Genomic DNA, 15,007 nt, shown 5'->3' with positions numbered 1-15,007 from the left:
GTTAGCATTCTTCCAAGACTCTGCTACTCTTCCCGTCAGGAGACACCTCGTAAACAGGGTGGCTAGTTTTTCTAACACAATCTGTCCTCCATCTTTCAGCAGATCTGATGTTACCTGATCCTCACAAGCAACTTTGCCTCTTTGCATGCTCTCCAAAGCTTTTCTGACCTCTTCTATCATTACTGGTGGGGTGTCATTTGGGTTACTGCTAGCTCTTATAGTATTAAGGTTGTGGTTGTCCCGGCTACTGTACAGATCTCTGTAAAACTCTTCAACTATTCCAACTATCCTATCCATATTGATAGTTTTATTTTTTTCATGTCAAGTTTCAAGTTTTATTATTTCCAAAAACAAGTTACAAATTCTAGGATATACAGACGAGGCTCCCAGAGCCAGAGACTTTAGTGGGACCCTCGGTTTGTCGGTACAAAATGACGGTAAAATTTATACAGAGCAACAGAAAATTCTTACAATGTACGGACATCAATATACACTTTTACATCAAAAATCAAGCCAAAACACGCAGCATGGTATAAAAAGACCGAAGAACAAACGAGTCAAACAGGTAAACGATCACAAGCATGGTTATTTGAGAAAATGATTTTTGACGGACTTTTTCAACAAAGAAAATGAAGTGCAACACTAAAAAGAATATCGCACTGAAAGCAGAAGTTTTTTGCCCGTAATTAGTATGAGCGGGGAGTAACAGGAAAGTTTTATCAGCCGCAAATCTGGTCACATTATTATTCTGCAAAAGATCAGATGCAATAAATGGGAATGCCAGTTGATTATATAGCAATTTGTAAAATAAAGTCACAATATTCAACCGAAACAAAAGATTTACTGCCAAGATATTGTAAGAGCGTAGTAATGTGTAGGCGTTCGATTGCGAAGAACTAGAAGTGACAATGCATATTGACTGATTTTGAATGTGCTGTATTGATGATAAATAACAAGCATAAGTGTTGCCCCATGAGACTACACCCTAAGTAATATGACTATGAAGGACCGCAAAATACAGCGCCAGTAGAGCTTCACGGGAAAAGAAAAGGCAAGCTTTGATTATTGCGCGGATACCAAACGCCGTCTTCTGCTTAAGATGGTTAAAGTGACTGCGAAAGGTAAGGCATGGGTCAAGCTGTATGCCGAGAAAGATGACATAAGAACAAGCAGAAATGGAATGAATACCAAGTTGTATTAAGGGAATAGTAGATAATGACCTCTGAGCACTTTTAAACACCATAAATTTAGTTTTTGTGGGGTTCATAACTAAGTGATTACTGCTGCACCAATTCATGAGGGCACTTAATGCAAGATTTAACTTTGAAACAAGAGCATCAATGCTTTTATCAGATGAAGATATTGTTGTGTCATCAGCGTATAGAACACAGTGACCACAGTCAAAAGAACTAAGAACATCAGGAAGATCATTCATATATAAAATAAATAGCAAAGGACCCAATACTGAGCCCTGCGGTACTCCTTGCTTAACATATTTTATTGTAGAGAAGGTATTTGCAGCGTGTACTGTGTACTGTCGGTCAAGTAGGTAATTTTTTAAGAATGTAAGCGCAGGACCGGTTATTCCATAGGACTGAAGCTTATGCTATAAGACTTGATGATTTACAGTGTCAAAGGCTTTAGTGAGATCTAAAAAAATCAAACCTACTAAATTTACCGAATCGATACTTTTCTTTATGTAATCAGTTAGAGACAGCACAGCTAGATTTGTTGACCTACCTGGACGGAAACCAAACTGGCTGTTTTTAAGCTATTTAAATTTAACTAAATATCCATTCAGACGTTTAATAAATAATTTTTTGACTAGTTTGCTGAGGCAGGAAAGAATTAAAATTGGACGGTAGTTGGAAACTGTTTATCGCCTTTTTTAAAAACTGTAATTACTTTAGCTTTTTTCAAGAATGAAGGAAATAAACCCTGTTTAAACATAAGGTTGATAATATGGCACAGCTTATCGGAAAGTAAATGTGCAACCAGTTTTAAATGCCTTACACAAATGTAATCTAACCCAGGCCCTATTTTTAATATTAGCAATAGTAGAAAAGACTTCCTGTGGTGTTGTTGGGAAAAGAAAGAATGACTGCGTGGTACATCCCAGAGAAGTATACGACTGCACATGGGGGCGGTGGTTAGTATAGACGGAAGAAAAGTATTCCGAGAAGGCATTGGCAATTTCTTTGGGCTCAGAGAAGGTGGATCCATTGTAGTCGATTTTGGTTAGAGGGACATTAGCTAATGACTTGTCAAGGAATGAGTTGAGCAGGTGCCACTGCCTTTTGGGGTTAGTCCTATTCTTGTCGAATTCATTTTCGTAGTACCTTTTTTTTGCTTGCTTGAGCAAAGTATTTAATAGACTGCAATAAGACTTGTATCGTTTAGCAAGACGCATATTAAAGGGCTGACGCCTGTTTTTTTATACATATTTTCTTTCTTCCTTAAACTTTTTAGAAGACCATTGGTCATCCATGGGTTGTGTGGATACTTGTATTTTTTTCACATTGGACAGTACGCATGCTGGTCGAAACAGCAAGTAAAAATGACGAGCAAAATGCTTGCAAGGCTGCATCTGGGTCTGACATAGACATAACAGGCACCCTGTCAGTTGTACTGATAACTTCAACAAAAGAATCGGAACTAAATACAGATGCAGAATAGCTAATATTGCATGTGTGGGTTATGTTTTCGAATGTGAGGAAGATAGGAAAATGATCGGTGATATCGGTGTCAACAACCCCCACGCAGGGTGGTGACGCCAAGTTGGATAACACGTGATCAATGAGTGTACCGGTACCGTGAGATGCTACTCTAGTTGGACACTCAACAAGTGATTCAAAGCCAAATCCAGTGAAACAATCAGTGTAATTTGCATAAGAAGTACTGTCTGTGTCAAGCAAGTTAATATTCACATCACCTACAATTTCATTTCATTTCATTTTATTTACCCTCAGGGCCATATGGCATTATAGAGGCGAGTGGAAATAAAGTTTACAAGGAAAAAGAAAATACAGCATGCGAATATACAGCATAGAAAATACATATTATACAACAGAATGTACAGCAGAGAAAATACAGCATGAGAATAAACAATGCAACAAACATAAAAATAAAAATGTAAAGAAAAACTCCTGATTATACAATAGTAGCTGTGCAATGACAGTGAACATAATACAATTTTGAGTAACATTTAGCTCATACAATACTGAGTAAGGTTTGACGGAAAATATTCTTATTAGTAATAGTGACAATGTCTTCAGGAAGGTGGTTCCAATCTACTGATGTACGAGGTATAAATGATCAAGAAAAACACAGGGAGTTGCAGGGTGCGATTCCAACCTTATGATGATGGTCGATGCGAGGGGATATGTACTGAGGATTGAGGATTAATTCGTTATGTAGGGTGGGATGATGGAATAATTTGTGAAATGTACTCAAACGAGATATTTTCCGACGGGATGCAAGGGAAGGAAGGCCTAGGCTGGATTTCATTGAACTGATACTGGCGATGCGATTGTAGTTAGAAAGTATGAAACGGGCGGAGTTATTCTGTACGCGCTCAAGTGAAGTAACCAGGTTATCGTGGTAAGGATCCCACACTGATGATGCATATTCAAGTTTGGAACGTATTAATGTTTTGTACAACAGAAGTTTTAGTGCAGAAGGTGCTTTTGAAAAGTTACGACGTATGTAGCCTAACATGCGATTAGCATTATTAGTAATGTATGCGATGTGAGGTGCCCAAGATAAGTTAGATGTGATAAGAATGCCCAGGTATTTATACGAGGAGACTGGATCAAGCGGGAAGTCGCTTAAGTAGTATTTAGGTGGGGTGTTAGCCGATCTAGCCACGCGCATTACCTTACATTTAGCGATGTTTAAGTTCATTCGCCATGTGCTGCACCAAGCTGTTACTTTGCTAAGATCAGATTGGAGGCTTAAACTGTCAATATTACTAGTTATTTCACGAAAAATGACGCAGTCATCTGCAGAAAGATGAATGTTAGAAGAAAGTGAAGACGTGAGGTCATTAATATAAATTAGAAACAAAAGTGGACCAAGAACTGACTCTTGCGGTACACCTGAGTGGACCGCAGCAGATGACGAATTTTGATTGTTAGCAGTAACATATTGAACACGGTTAAACAGAAAACACTCAATCCACTTCAGTAAACTATTGTCAATATTTAGTAGGCTCAGTTTGAACAGTAGTAGTTGGTGACAGACTTTATCGAAAGCCTTACTGAAGTCTAAAAAAACGCAATCAGCACATGATGAACGGTCCAAAATGTGATGCAGTTTGTGAGTGAAATATATGAGCTGTGTTTCGCATGAAAAATGTTTGCGAAAACCATGTTGTGCTGGTGTAAAAAAAGAGTTCGATTCAAGAAAGTTCATGAGGTTGGTGAAAATGACATGTTCTAATAATTTACAGGAAGTACTTGTTAACGAAATAGGGCGATAATTTTTCGGAGAGTGTTTATTGCCTGACTTAAAGATTGGGACCACCCTCCCGATTTTCCATTGTGTAGGAATGGTTGATGTATCTAAGGACTGTTGAAAGATTTTTGTTAGTATCACTGAACTGTAAGTAACGGTGCTTTTCAGAAATTTGGTACCAATATTGTCATGGCCAGGGGATGAGTGAATGGGCAAGTTATCTATGAGTTTAGCGATACCGGAGTGTTCAATGGAAATTGGTGGCATGGCAATATAATTGAAGTTTTGCACATGGGGTTGGATGACGTTAACAACTCGAGAAAAGTTGTTTTTAAAAGTGTCATTAAGTAGATCGGCGCACATGTCAGTAGGAACTGGATTGTCAAAATCATTTACTAGAACTATGGTGTTATCTGGTAAACGGTTAATTAAGCGCCAAAATTTACGTACATTATTTGCAAGCATATTTGGGAGAGTTCGAGAAAGGAAATGTAATTTAGCGGATTTTAAGGCGGTAAGGTAAGCGTTGTGCGCTGCTTTGTGAATCGCCCAACGGTCTTCAGAAGGCGCTAGTTTTGCTGATCTGTAAAGTCGTTTTTTACGGTTAGATAGGCGTTTGATGTAGGTGTTGTACCATGGTGCGTGGTGATTAGAAATGATGGTTCGATTAGGAATGTATTTCTTAGTAAGTTCGTCTACTTTTGCAGCAAAAATATCCCAGTTCGATTGGACAGGGCGATCACTGAACTGGATAAAAAAGGAAGCAACGAAGTTCGATAGTTCGTCATTAATGGCATTGAAATTTGCATTACTGTAATCGACTATGAGTTTTTTCACTTTGGTTCGTTTTGGGGGTGGCATTTTAAGGTGAAAAGCAAGCATAGAATGATCACTGATACCAGGCATATAAGTGATTTCAGAGGCTAGATCAGGCGAGTTGGTCAAGATAAGGTCAAGGGTACTTGAAGTGGTACCGGTTATTCTTGTAGGTTGGGTCACCAGTTGACACAGGCCAAAAACAGAACACATATCTACGAAATTCTTGGCTTGTGCTGGAAAAGGTGATAAGCTCGGTGGATCAGTGTTCCAATTTAAGTTAGGCAGGTTAAAATCGCCTAGTAGAAACAGAGGCGTGAAAGGGAAGCGCGAAGCGACCATGTTTATGGAATCGTGGAGTTCACTTATGAACGTTTCCGAAGATGAAGGCGACCAATAGCATACCCCTAGGATGATTTTTAAGTGATGAATTGTTAGCAGAACCAATACTATTTCAATGTCGTGATTAATCTGTATACATGATGATGGAAGGCATTTTGATATAGCTAAGGGTACGCCTCCCCCTCGGCGCAGTGTGCGATCACAGCGATAAATAGTAAAGTCTTACGCATTATCAAACAATTCATTGTCATGCGTATTTGGAGAAAGCCACATTTCAGTAAGTGCAATCACATGAGCGCCGCACGAATCTATCGCGGATGATAAGGAGTCAGACTTGTTAGCAACGCTTCTTGTGTTTGAATAAAGGATGGATAGCTTCGCTTTAGAAGCAGGTAATAGACCATCTCCCCTCTTGCTTCCCTATTATGAACTGTTTGTAGGTTGATGTCGAGCGTGGCCTGTATAAGAAGCTTGTGATTGCGATTCTTCGACAATGCCAAGGCTAGTATTGTAGATATAACACTTGCCGTTACCTAGCATCTTATTGTAGCGAAGTTTAAAGGATGCAGCATTAGGCTGATTGTTACGAAATTCAGTTAGCTTTTTGCGGGCGAGGCGGGTGGTTGCTGAAAAATCTTCCGATACACCGATGTTTCTTTGTTTTAATTGGCCTCGGAGCGAAAAAAGTTGCTCTTTAGATTTGAAGTCGGTAAGCTTGATAATTATCGGGCGGCACTTGGTAGGAGAAAAGGAACCTAGCCTGTGTGCCCTCTCAATCGTGCTGCCTGTGAAGGTACTTAAAACTGACTTTATTTCAGAGGTTAGTTTGGCTTCTGTCTCCTGCCATGTTTCTTTGCAATCGGGAAAACCATAGAAGAGAAGATTGTTTCGCCGTGAGCGATCTTCCAAGTCATCAAGTCGTGTCTGGAGTGAAAAATTGCGTGCTTCGAGGTTGTTGACCGAAGCATGCACTTCAGATAGCTCTTCATTAACTTTCTCGAGGACTTCCGATTTTTGCTCGAGGTCGTCGAGGCACTTTTGTACGGCGATAATCTTTGCCTCTATGTTCTTCTGGCCACATTTAATTGACTTTATATCAGCTGCTAATTCGTTCTGAACCTTTGCACTTTGTAATGATCTTGTATGAATATCCTTGATCAATTTAAAAAGAACAGACATTTGCTCAGTTGGGTTTTCAGGCAGAGATTCGATATCTAATAGATTTTCTGAGCGCGTAGTTGGTCCTGGAATTGCTTCAATGTCACCAGAGCGTAATAAAAGCAATGCCACTGAAAAACAGTCTAATACAATTTCACATTACATTTGTGGACACGGGAACACTAGCAGAAAGGCGTCATCTGATTTCCTAGCAAATAGCGGTAATGGTTTACACACTTGCATGTTGAACAGTAGATTAGGAAAACTTGATGTGATGCTGTTCCCGTGTCCACTGAAGAAAGCTCAGTGAAAGCAGCAGCTTAAGTTCTTTTCTGGGCGTGATGTCAGGGTCGATGCGGTTGGCAGTCCGTATTCCACAGCCGAAGAAAGCTTTGCCGGCAAGTGCACATGCCCGGAGTCGATGCCGGACGAAAGCACTATCGGCACCATCGGCGCAGCAGGGGCGATTATCGGGTTGGCAAAGGCAACCGCTGACCATGACAGCAGGAGTAATGGTAATTCCTGCATGTTGAACAGTAGATTAGGAAAACTTGATGTGATGCTGTTCCCGTGTCCACTGAAGGAAGCTCGGTGAAAGCAGCAGCTTAAGTTCTTTTCTGGGCGTGATGTCAGGGTCGATGCGGTTGGCAGTCCGTATTCCACAGCCGAAGAAAGCTTTGCCGGCAAGTGCACATGCCCTGAGTCGATGCCGGACGAAAGCACTATCGTCACCATCGGCGCAGCAGGGGCGGTTATCGGGCTGGCAAAGGCAACCTGCTGACCATGACAGCAGGAGTAATGGTAATTCCTGCATGTTGAACAGTAGATTAGGAAAACTTATGTGATGCTGTTCCCGTGTCCACTCAATTACTACATTCTTGTTTTCAAAAGTTAGCTAAGATAAAACTTCACCAAGACGGCGCTAGAAATCACAAAGGGACGACGATGGTTAGCGATAAATGCAACCCAGAATTAGGTTCTTTTCATTATTAAGGAATGAGTGGTCAACCTCTACCCACACTCACTCGCAATGATTCACATTTAATTTAAGGTCAGATCTGCGCATGTAAGCGGCATCTTGGGAAAGAAAATTGCGGCACCCCCATGACTATCATTTTGGCGATGGCAATATTCAGCTTGATAAGACGGGAAACCGGACATGCAGTTGTCTGCGCCACAAAGCCAAGTCTCTAATATGCAAATAAACGTGAAGGCATGCTGAACTGAGGAAATGAAGTTAGTAATTGTATCTATATTCTTACGAAGGCTACGTGCATTGAAGTGAATGAGGGAGCGACTCATTTTGGAAAGTTGACGCCTCACAGATTCCGGAGAGTGCAAGGTCATGAAACGAGGTAGTGAACTATACCTTCCTTAGGGTATGAGCAAAAGGAAGTTCACAATGCATCACATGAAGATTCGAAGATCGGACTCAATGGAAATGCGATACACTCTGCTGTCGTGTATCGCATTTCCACTGAGTCTGATCTTCGAATCTTCACGTGATGCATTGTAAACTCCCTTTACAATGCGTCAGTTATTTTGCCTTCTTTGTTCCTTAGTGCATACATCCAATTTTTGCCTATACCAAGTTTCCTCTTCTCTGCTTTGACGCTTCCTCTGTTTTTCAGAGCGTGTTCAATTCTCTCCATGTTATACCTTCTCACATCCCATACCTTACGCCTATTCGTTAGACTCTACAAAAGCGCTACTGACGTTCTTATAGGCCATAGGCTTGAACGAAACGTTGTAAGTTGTGCAGTGCGTGTGAGAGACTTTATGTGTTATGTGGCTCTTATGCGTGTATGTAACTGTATGTGTTGTGTGTTTATCATTGTATATATCACTGTCATCAACCAGCAACTGGAGTAGCCTGTCAGGTGAAAAACCAGGCAAACCTCTCCAGCTTCCCATTAAAATAATTCTCTCTCTCTTACGCCTATTAATCAACGTCGAAAGCTCTGCCAGTTCTATTTTGTCTGTTGTACTTGACACTTTCATGATTTGACGCTTCTTAATGAGATTCTTCGTTTCCTGGGAAAGCTTGCCAGTGTCCTGTCCAACTACTCTGCCTTCAACTTCCACTGCACACTCCGTAATGATACTCGTCAGATTATCATTCACTGTATCCACGCCAAGGTTGGTTTCCTCACTAAGAGCCGAGTACCAGTTCTGAAGCGACTCTGAATTCCTGTACTTTCCCTCTCAGTTCTAGCTCATTGACTGGCTTCTTGGGTATCAGTTTCTGTCGTTCCTTTTTCAAGTCTAGGCGAATTCGAAACCACACCATTCTATGGTCACTGCATCGTATCTTGCCAAGCACTTCCACATCCTGCACGACGCCTGGGTGTGCACTCATTATAAAGTCTATTTCGTTCTTATTTTTGCCATTAGGGCTCCTCCATGTCCACTTGCGGTTTTCTCGTTTTTGATAGAAGGTATTCAAAATCTGTGAACCCAGCCATACTAGTTGTTTATACAGTTTACACCCAGTTACAACCTTCAAAGACGGCTTATGTGTGTGAAGAAAAAACAGAAGCCCTGCATTGTGCCTTCTCTATAAGATTTCTTGCTGAGGAAGTTTTTGTTGTTGTACTTTTGTCATACTTTTTCACATCTGTACTTCTGTTGTACTTTTGATTGTTGCACTTTTTCACCTCTGGACTCAAGCTGGCCTGTGTAATTGTGTACTGCTGTGGACACATTCATACTGGTGCAGATGAAACAAATTGGACTTCTAGTTTTTGTTGGGAGAACTTATTTTTTTTTAACTCTTAAAACTTCAACAAGCTCCTAACAGTTCATTGTAGTCCTTGGTTAAAGAAATAATGTGTTTACTTCTTGTTCTTTTCTGCAATCAACAGTCGATAGCAGTAGCATATATGAGACAGGAGCAGTGACCTAATCAGATTAATTGCAAAGGCTTATTTGCATTGGATTAATTGGATTGGATTAATTGCATTGAATCAGAATAATTGCAAAGGCTGATTGTTAATGCTGCACTAAGATTATGCTAATCTCAAGGTGATAATAAAAGTGTCCTTTTTTTTTTTTGTTTTGTACTGGCCATGCAGCTTCTACATGGCCTTATAGTTAGCCTCTACAATCACTGCAACAAAATTTACCTGCGTTGCAGGCCTGCTGATTACTGCCCACAGCAGTGACGTTACTGTGGTGAACTGTCATCATGTGGGAAATGCTACTTGGTGCTAATTATCTTTTAAAATTTATCAGTGATGGGAACAAGCAAACAAAAAAATTGGCCCCGTATCTGCATGTAATCTGCAAATGTCGTCGAAAGACGATAGTGATAGTCTTACATGTGGAGAGAGTGAACAAAACATTTATTTGATGTTCTGCGCAAGAAAATTGGTGAATGGTATTCCGGAGGCACTGCGTTAGAGTGCCTCGAGCGTGCAGTGAAGGAGAACGAGTGTATCAAGTCACGTTACACGTGAGACATCAGCGCCATCTGGCTGCTTTTTTGGAAAACAAAGAGCGTGGCCCTGAGACGGGCGTACGCGCCCGTCTCAGAGGTGTTAAGGTGTAGAACACAAGACGATGGGTAGGTGCCACCACCGTGTCCTCTTAGCAAAGCATTGGAAACATTCGCTTCATCGAGCAAGCGTTGCATGGTCAGCACAGCATAATAAGCACTATGTTCGCGGTAACGGTGGACAAACAGACAAATGTACAGACAGACAGACCAAAGTTTTTGCGTCGAAGGTCCCCAAGAAAGACTATCGTCTTTAAAAACTCGCATTTATTAATGTTAATATATAGTGTACTTCTTCTTGCTAGAAGGTAATAAGTGCTGCCTCATGGGTTGTGATCCACAGCCTTGGAAATTTTCACTTAACTCTGCCAAATAAATTTTTGATGAGACTGATGAAGAAGGCAAGGCATGGATATTGGCACCAGTAATAAACACTTTATTCTTTATTTACAAGAAAACACTTTTTTTGACATTTATTTATCAAGTTGCATAATTTTATTGAGGCAGTATCATTAAAAGCTGTTTTGAAATTTGAGCTTAACTATTGAAAGCGGTCATGTAGTCAAGAGCTTGACGAAAGTTCGTCTGGGCGGTCATTGAATGAAATGAAACATAATCACTGGCCAAGTCTGATGATGGTCTGACATTTCGAAACTGCATACGAATTCCTTGTTCACTGTGGTCACATTGCTGCAGCCTTGGTTGTTTGGAGGTCAGGAGAACTTGATATCGTCAAGCTTCTCAGCGAGATGCAGGGCAGACAGTAAGTTGACAAATAGCCTTACAAGCTCTGGAGCATAAGCAATGCCTCGTTGAGAAGCAGCAGTAGATATTATTTGCTTTGGATGTTAACCATGTTCACTTAAAGTTGAATTTCATGAGACAAGTTTGGCCTAACTATTCCCCAGTTTTCTGGCTCTAAGAATTGAAACCTAAGATTAGGCTGTTTTTAAGGCAGCATTTCTTTGATTAGCTTAAGTTTCCTTCAAGCTTTCTCAGCATTCTTGTTAAACTTGAATTTAAGATTTATTTTTGCATCTTCTTGTCCTTCTCTCACTATTATGCAGGTACACATTAAAAGGTCACAACGCTCCCGTAGATCAAATTCGGCTTGATGAATCAGGCTTCAAGTCACTTACTTACAACTCGGATGGAATCGATAGAAGTGTTCGTGTCTGGGACGTCATGAAAGGCAAGTGTTTCTGACATCACTAGTCGTGTTTTACCACTGCATGCAGGCATGTATCTCAATAAACTTCGATCTAATTCAGTTACAGAACACTTTATTACAGAAAAAATTGAGAAAAAGTGTCTGGTGTTATAAGTGTATTCTGCTGCATCAAACTGAATTTCTACTCATAACATTTTGCAAGTGTTGTACTGCTTTTACTAGTGCCAACCAGTCGCATTGCCTTGCAACTTGTAAAGTTGACAACAACTGAACTCAATTTTGTGAAGCTTGGGCCGGGAGCCGCATTTCCAGGGTGTCTACCAACCTGCAAAACCTGGAAAAGTCAGGGAATTTGAACCCTTGTGGAAAAGTCATGGAAAAGTCAGGGAATTTCTGAAAAATCTGGCCTGGTCATGAAAACTGACTGTAGCCTGTGCGGTCATCACAAAAGTAAGCATTACTACAGATCAAAGTTTGAAAAGCCACTCCTTCGACTGAAAATACAGTGAACAGCTGAAAGATGTGTGAAAAAAAAAAGCAGTGCACAACTGTAGCTTCTTAGTGAAGACGCGAAAGGATACACTTACAGTAAAGAAGACAGTGGAAATTTTGCTTGGCAACTTGTCCTTCACGTTGTCTAAAGCATTTTCAAGCTTTCATATTCGTACATACACTATGTTGATGTCTGTTGCTTCTACATATCACACAGCATATCTGACTTTCCAACCACAGCATTATTCACATCGTTAAATTTGTATATGTTTGTCTTGACCATGATATGGCTCGGCTTGAAGGCTTTCTGGTTCGGCTAGGACTGTGATTAGCAGAGTCTCGCCAGGCTATGTCATGCCTTTTATCATCATCATCATCATCATCATCATCACTACTACTGCTACTATTGGTGATACAATGGCAAACGTCCTCAGCTACACTTATTGCTGGTAGCTCACGTTTCAAGGATAGAGTTTTGTTACTTCATCTAAATTTCTCATTTCAGTTTCTTCATATGGTATTATTAAATATGTGATTACTTTTTAGCCTTATATATATAGAAGAGTACACAAACGAAGGTAACCCGCCGACGTCTGTGATAAATCTATGGAATCGAGGGAGCTGTTGCGCCCTGACAGGTTCCTTCTTGCCAGCGCATGTTCAAACGTCATCGCTTTAAATGCTCCCCTAGCTTTTATTGCAGACATCTTGAGGACTTTGCGAAGTGTCAGAGCCCAGAGAAATCAAACATCAACATGCATGTGCTCGTCGTGGAAAAGAAAGAATGAAAGAAAATTATGTAGTAAGGCTCTGTTCTTGTGATGTTGTTAGTCATTGTTCAATGTAAGGTGCACAGAACATGCGAGTAGTAGTGTTTTTGTTTTTGTTTTCCTGAAAAGTATATGCTAGAAATGTGCAATTTAGGTGGGGATACACATCAATAGTAAATACAACAATCCATGTGGCATCAGATCTAATCCAATCCACATCATAAATAGTCAAGTCAGTAAATACAGGTCAATCTAATGCAATTCACATCCTAATCCGCCTGGGCTGTAATCACTATAGTGAACTAGAATATATTCCAGTGTGGAACCGACCGGGCGCCGTTGTCCTCTTTTTACACAGATGCCACGAGATGGTGCCACTTCTACGTTTTCTAGCAGCTTTGGCTGCATTGTAGGACTATCATGGGTTCCTTTAAACTTTTAGCTGCAGTTAACTTTAACTCATGTACTTGCTTTCTGGTTCTTCCAAACATTAAACAACCAACTTGCTTACTCTCTCACTCGAAAGTTTCATTGTGGCCAGATATACATGTTTTTTCATATATACCGCACGTGCTCAGAACATTCTGAGCACTTGTGGTACATTTATTTACTTATTTTATAGGAGCACCTGATTTTTCCTATCACTCGAGGGGCGTGGTGGCGCAATAGTAGACTACGGGATGCTGGCCCTGAACGGCCGCATGTATTAGGAAGCTCGCAGATTCGTGTTTTTATGCAAGTTAATTTGCAGTCGTGCTTCTTGACGGGTTCACGGATGCAGGGAGGATGAAAACTAACACGAACATAGTGGCGCGCTGTTTTCACCAGGGTCTGTCAGGCCGTGCTACCGGTCGGATATATGCGTTCGCGATTTATTTCCTTTTTTTTAAATCTATTAAAACCGCCTTATTTGCATTCCTCAGTATATAATACTCCTGTGTACCACTCTTCATATTTGACAAAAAAAAAGACAGATTGTCTTTTTTTTTTTTTCATTTCTTATTAGTTAAAAAAAAAAAAAAACTCGACGGTCCTTTCATAGATTCACCTGAGACTACTTGTTTGTTTGTAGCCTAGAATACATGGCACATACCCACTCTGGGGGATTGGCCAAGAAAGCATATAGTATCCTATAGACAGTAACTGCACTATTGCTTACAAATAAAGAAAAGAAAAGATGTTGAAGGAAGACATTATCAAAAAAAAAAAGATTCAGAGAGTGAGAAAAAAAATAAAATAATCGCTAATATAATAACTATATGTTGATTTTGGGAGCGGACCGGACAGCTGAGTGTGCCAAACCCGATTAATTTGTGTGTATGTCTCATATTTAGTTATATTTCAGAAATTACTTCTCGACTCCTTTTTTTTCGAGTATTTGTTAAAGTGGGCCTTATGTTGAAATACGTTGAGTGTCTGAAATAAAATCACACACTGCATCAAATAAATCTCTGTGGCGATGTTTCAAAATGGAGGCACTAAAATTTATAACTGTTTCTGTGGTTAAACTTAAACCTAGCTTGGCAAACAGAATAGCTAGAAGTATTTTCCTGACTACTGCGTTGTTACGACATGAGACAAAATAATGTTCAATAGTTTCCGATTTTTCGCAGAACAGACAATGAGGGGAAAGTGTCCCACCAGCTCTGTGTAAATAAAAATTTAATAGGGAAACATGGCACCGGCATCTGGAGATAATAATTTCAAGTTTTTTCGACGGGCTCTACTGGAAATTTGAGACGACTGAAAGGCAAAAAACTATCCTAGTTTTCTTCCGATTCAATCCACTAAATGTTTCCTACTTCCCTACAGGTTATTCCTGCGCCTAACATGGTTTTCTTACTGCTTCTAGGATAGGAGACAAAGCTAGCTTTCTACCCATCAGCTGGTTATGCACTGCCCTCATGATCGGCCCATTTTAACCAGGCGAAGATGTTATATGATGCCGTCAAGTTATGTGACCTTCCGATAAGTCAAAAACATTTATGATATGTGACATCATATGATGATGTTTTCACGTAATGATGATTTCTGGCATCACTCGTGTTCACGCTGCCGACTCGAGAAGACCCCAGTCGCCGCCAGCGATCAATTTTCGCTTTTGATGAGACATTTAAAGCTATTGCCTTAAGGCACTGTAAGGCTGTAGCTCCGTGAAATTGCAGCTTCCGCTGGTGTCCGGGGCAGCGTGCTTGCAGTAATCAGGCAGAACAATTGGTCTCCTAATAAATCTTGATACTACACTCTATTATGTAGCTGTCATTTATAACCCGAATGAACTTGGCAACATTTAACGTTAGAACGTTA

At 40.3% G+C, this 15,007-nt stretch overlaps 1 protein-coding gene across 2 annotated transcripts in view; it reads left to right on the top strand.

Annotated features, from left to right (window-relative positions):
* The window catches only part of LOC119177184 (NACHT domain- and WD repeat-containing protein 1), an 89,737-nt gene that overhangs the window by 66,520 nt on the left and 8,210 nt on the right, over positions 1–15,007 (top strand). For both annotated transcript variants that reach the window (XM_037428591.2, XM_037428590.2), the window contains exon 14: positions 11,335–11,459. In XM_037428591.2, the coding sequence (XP_037284488.2) occupies positions 11,335–11,459 (125 nt within the window). The remainder of the gene's footprint in view (positions 1–11,334; positions 11,460–15,007) is intronic.

Source organism: Rhipicephalus microplus, chromosome X (assembly GCF_043290135.1).
Source record: "Rhipicephalus microplus isolate Deutch F79 chromosome X, USDA_Rmic, whole genome shotgun sequence".
NCBI classification, from domain to species: Eukaryota; Metazoa; Arthropoda; class Arachnida; order Ixodida; family Ixodidae; genus Rhipicephalus; species Rhipicephalus microplus.
Note: the sequence above shows the minus strand (reverse complement) of the source record. Positions and strands in the feature narration are given on the sequence as shown.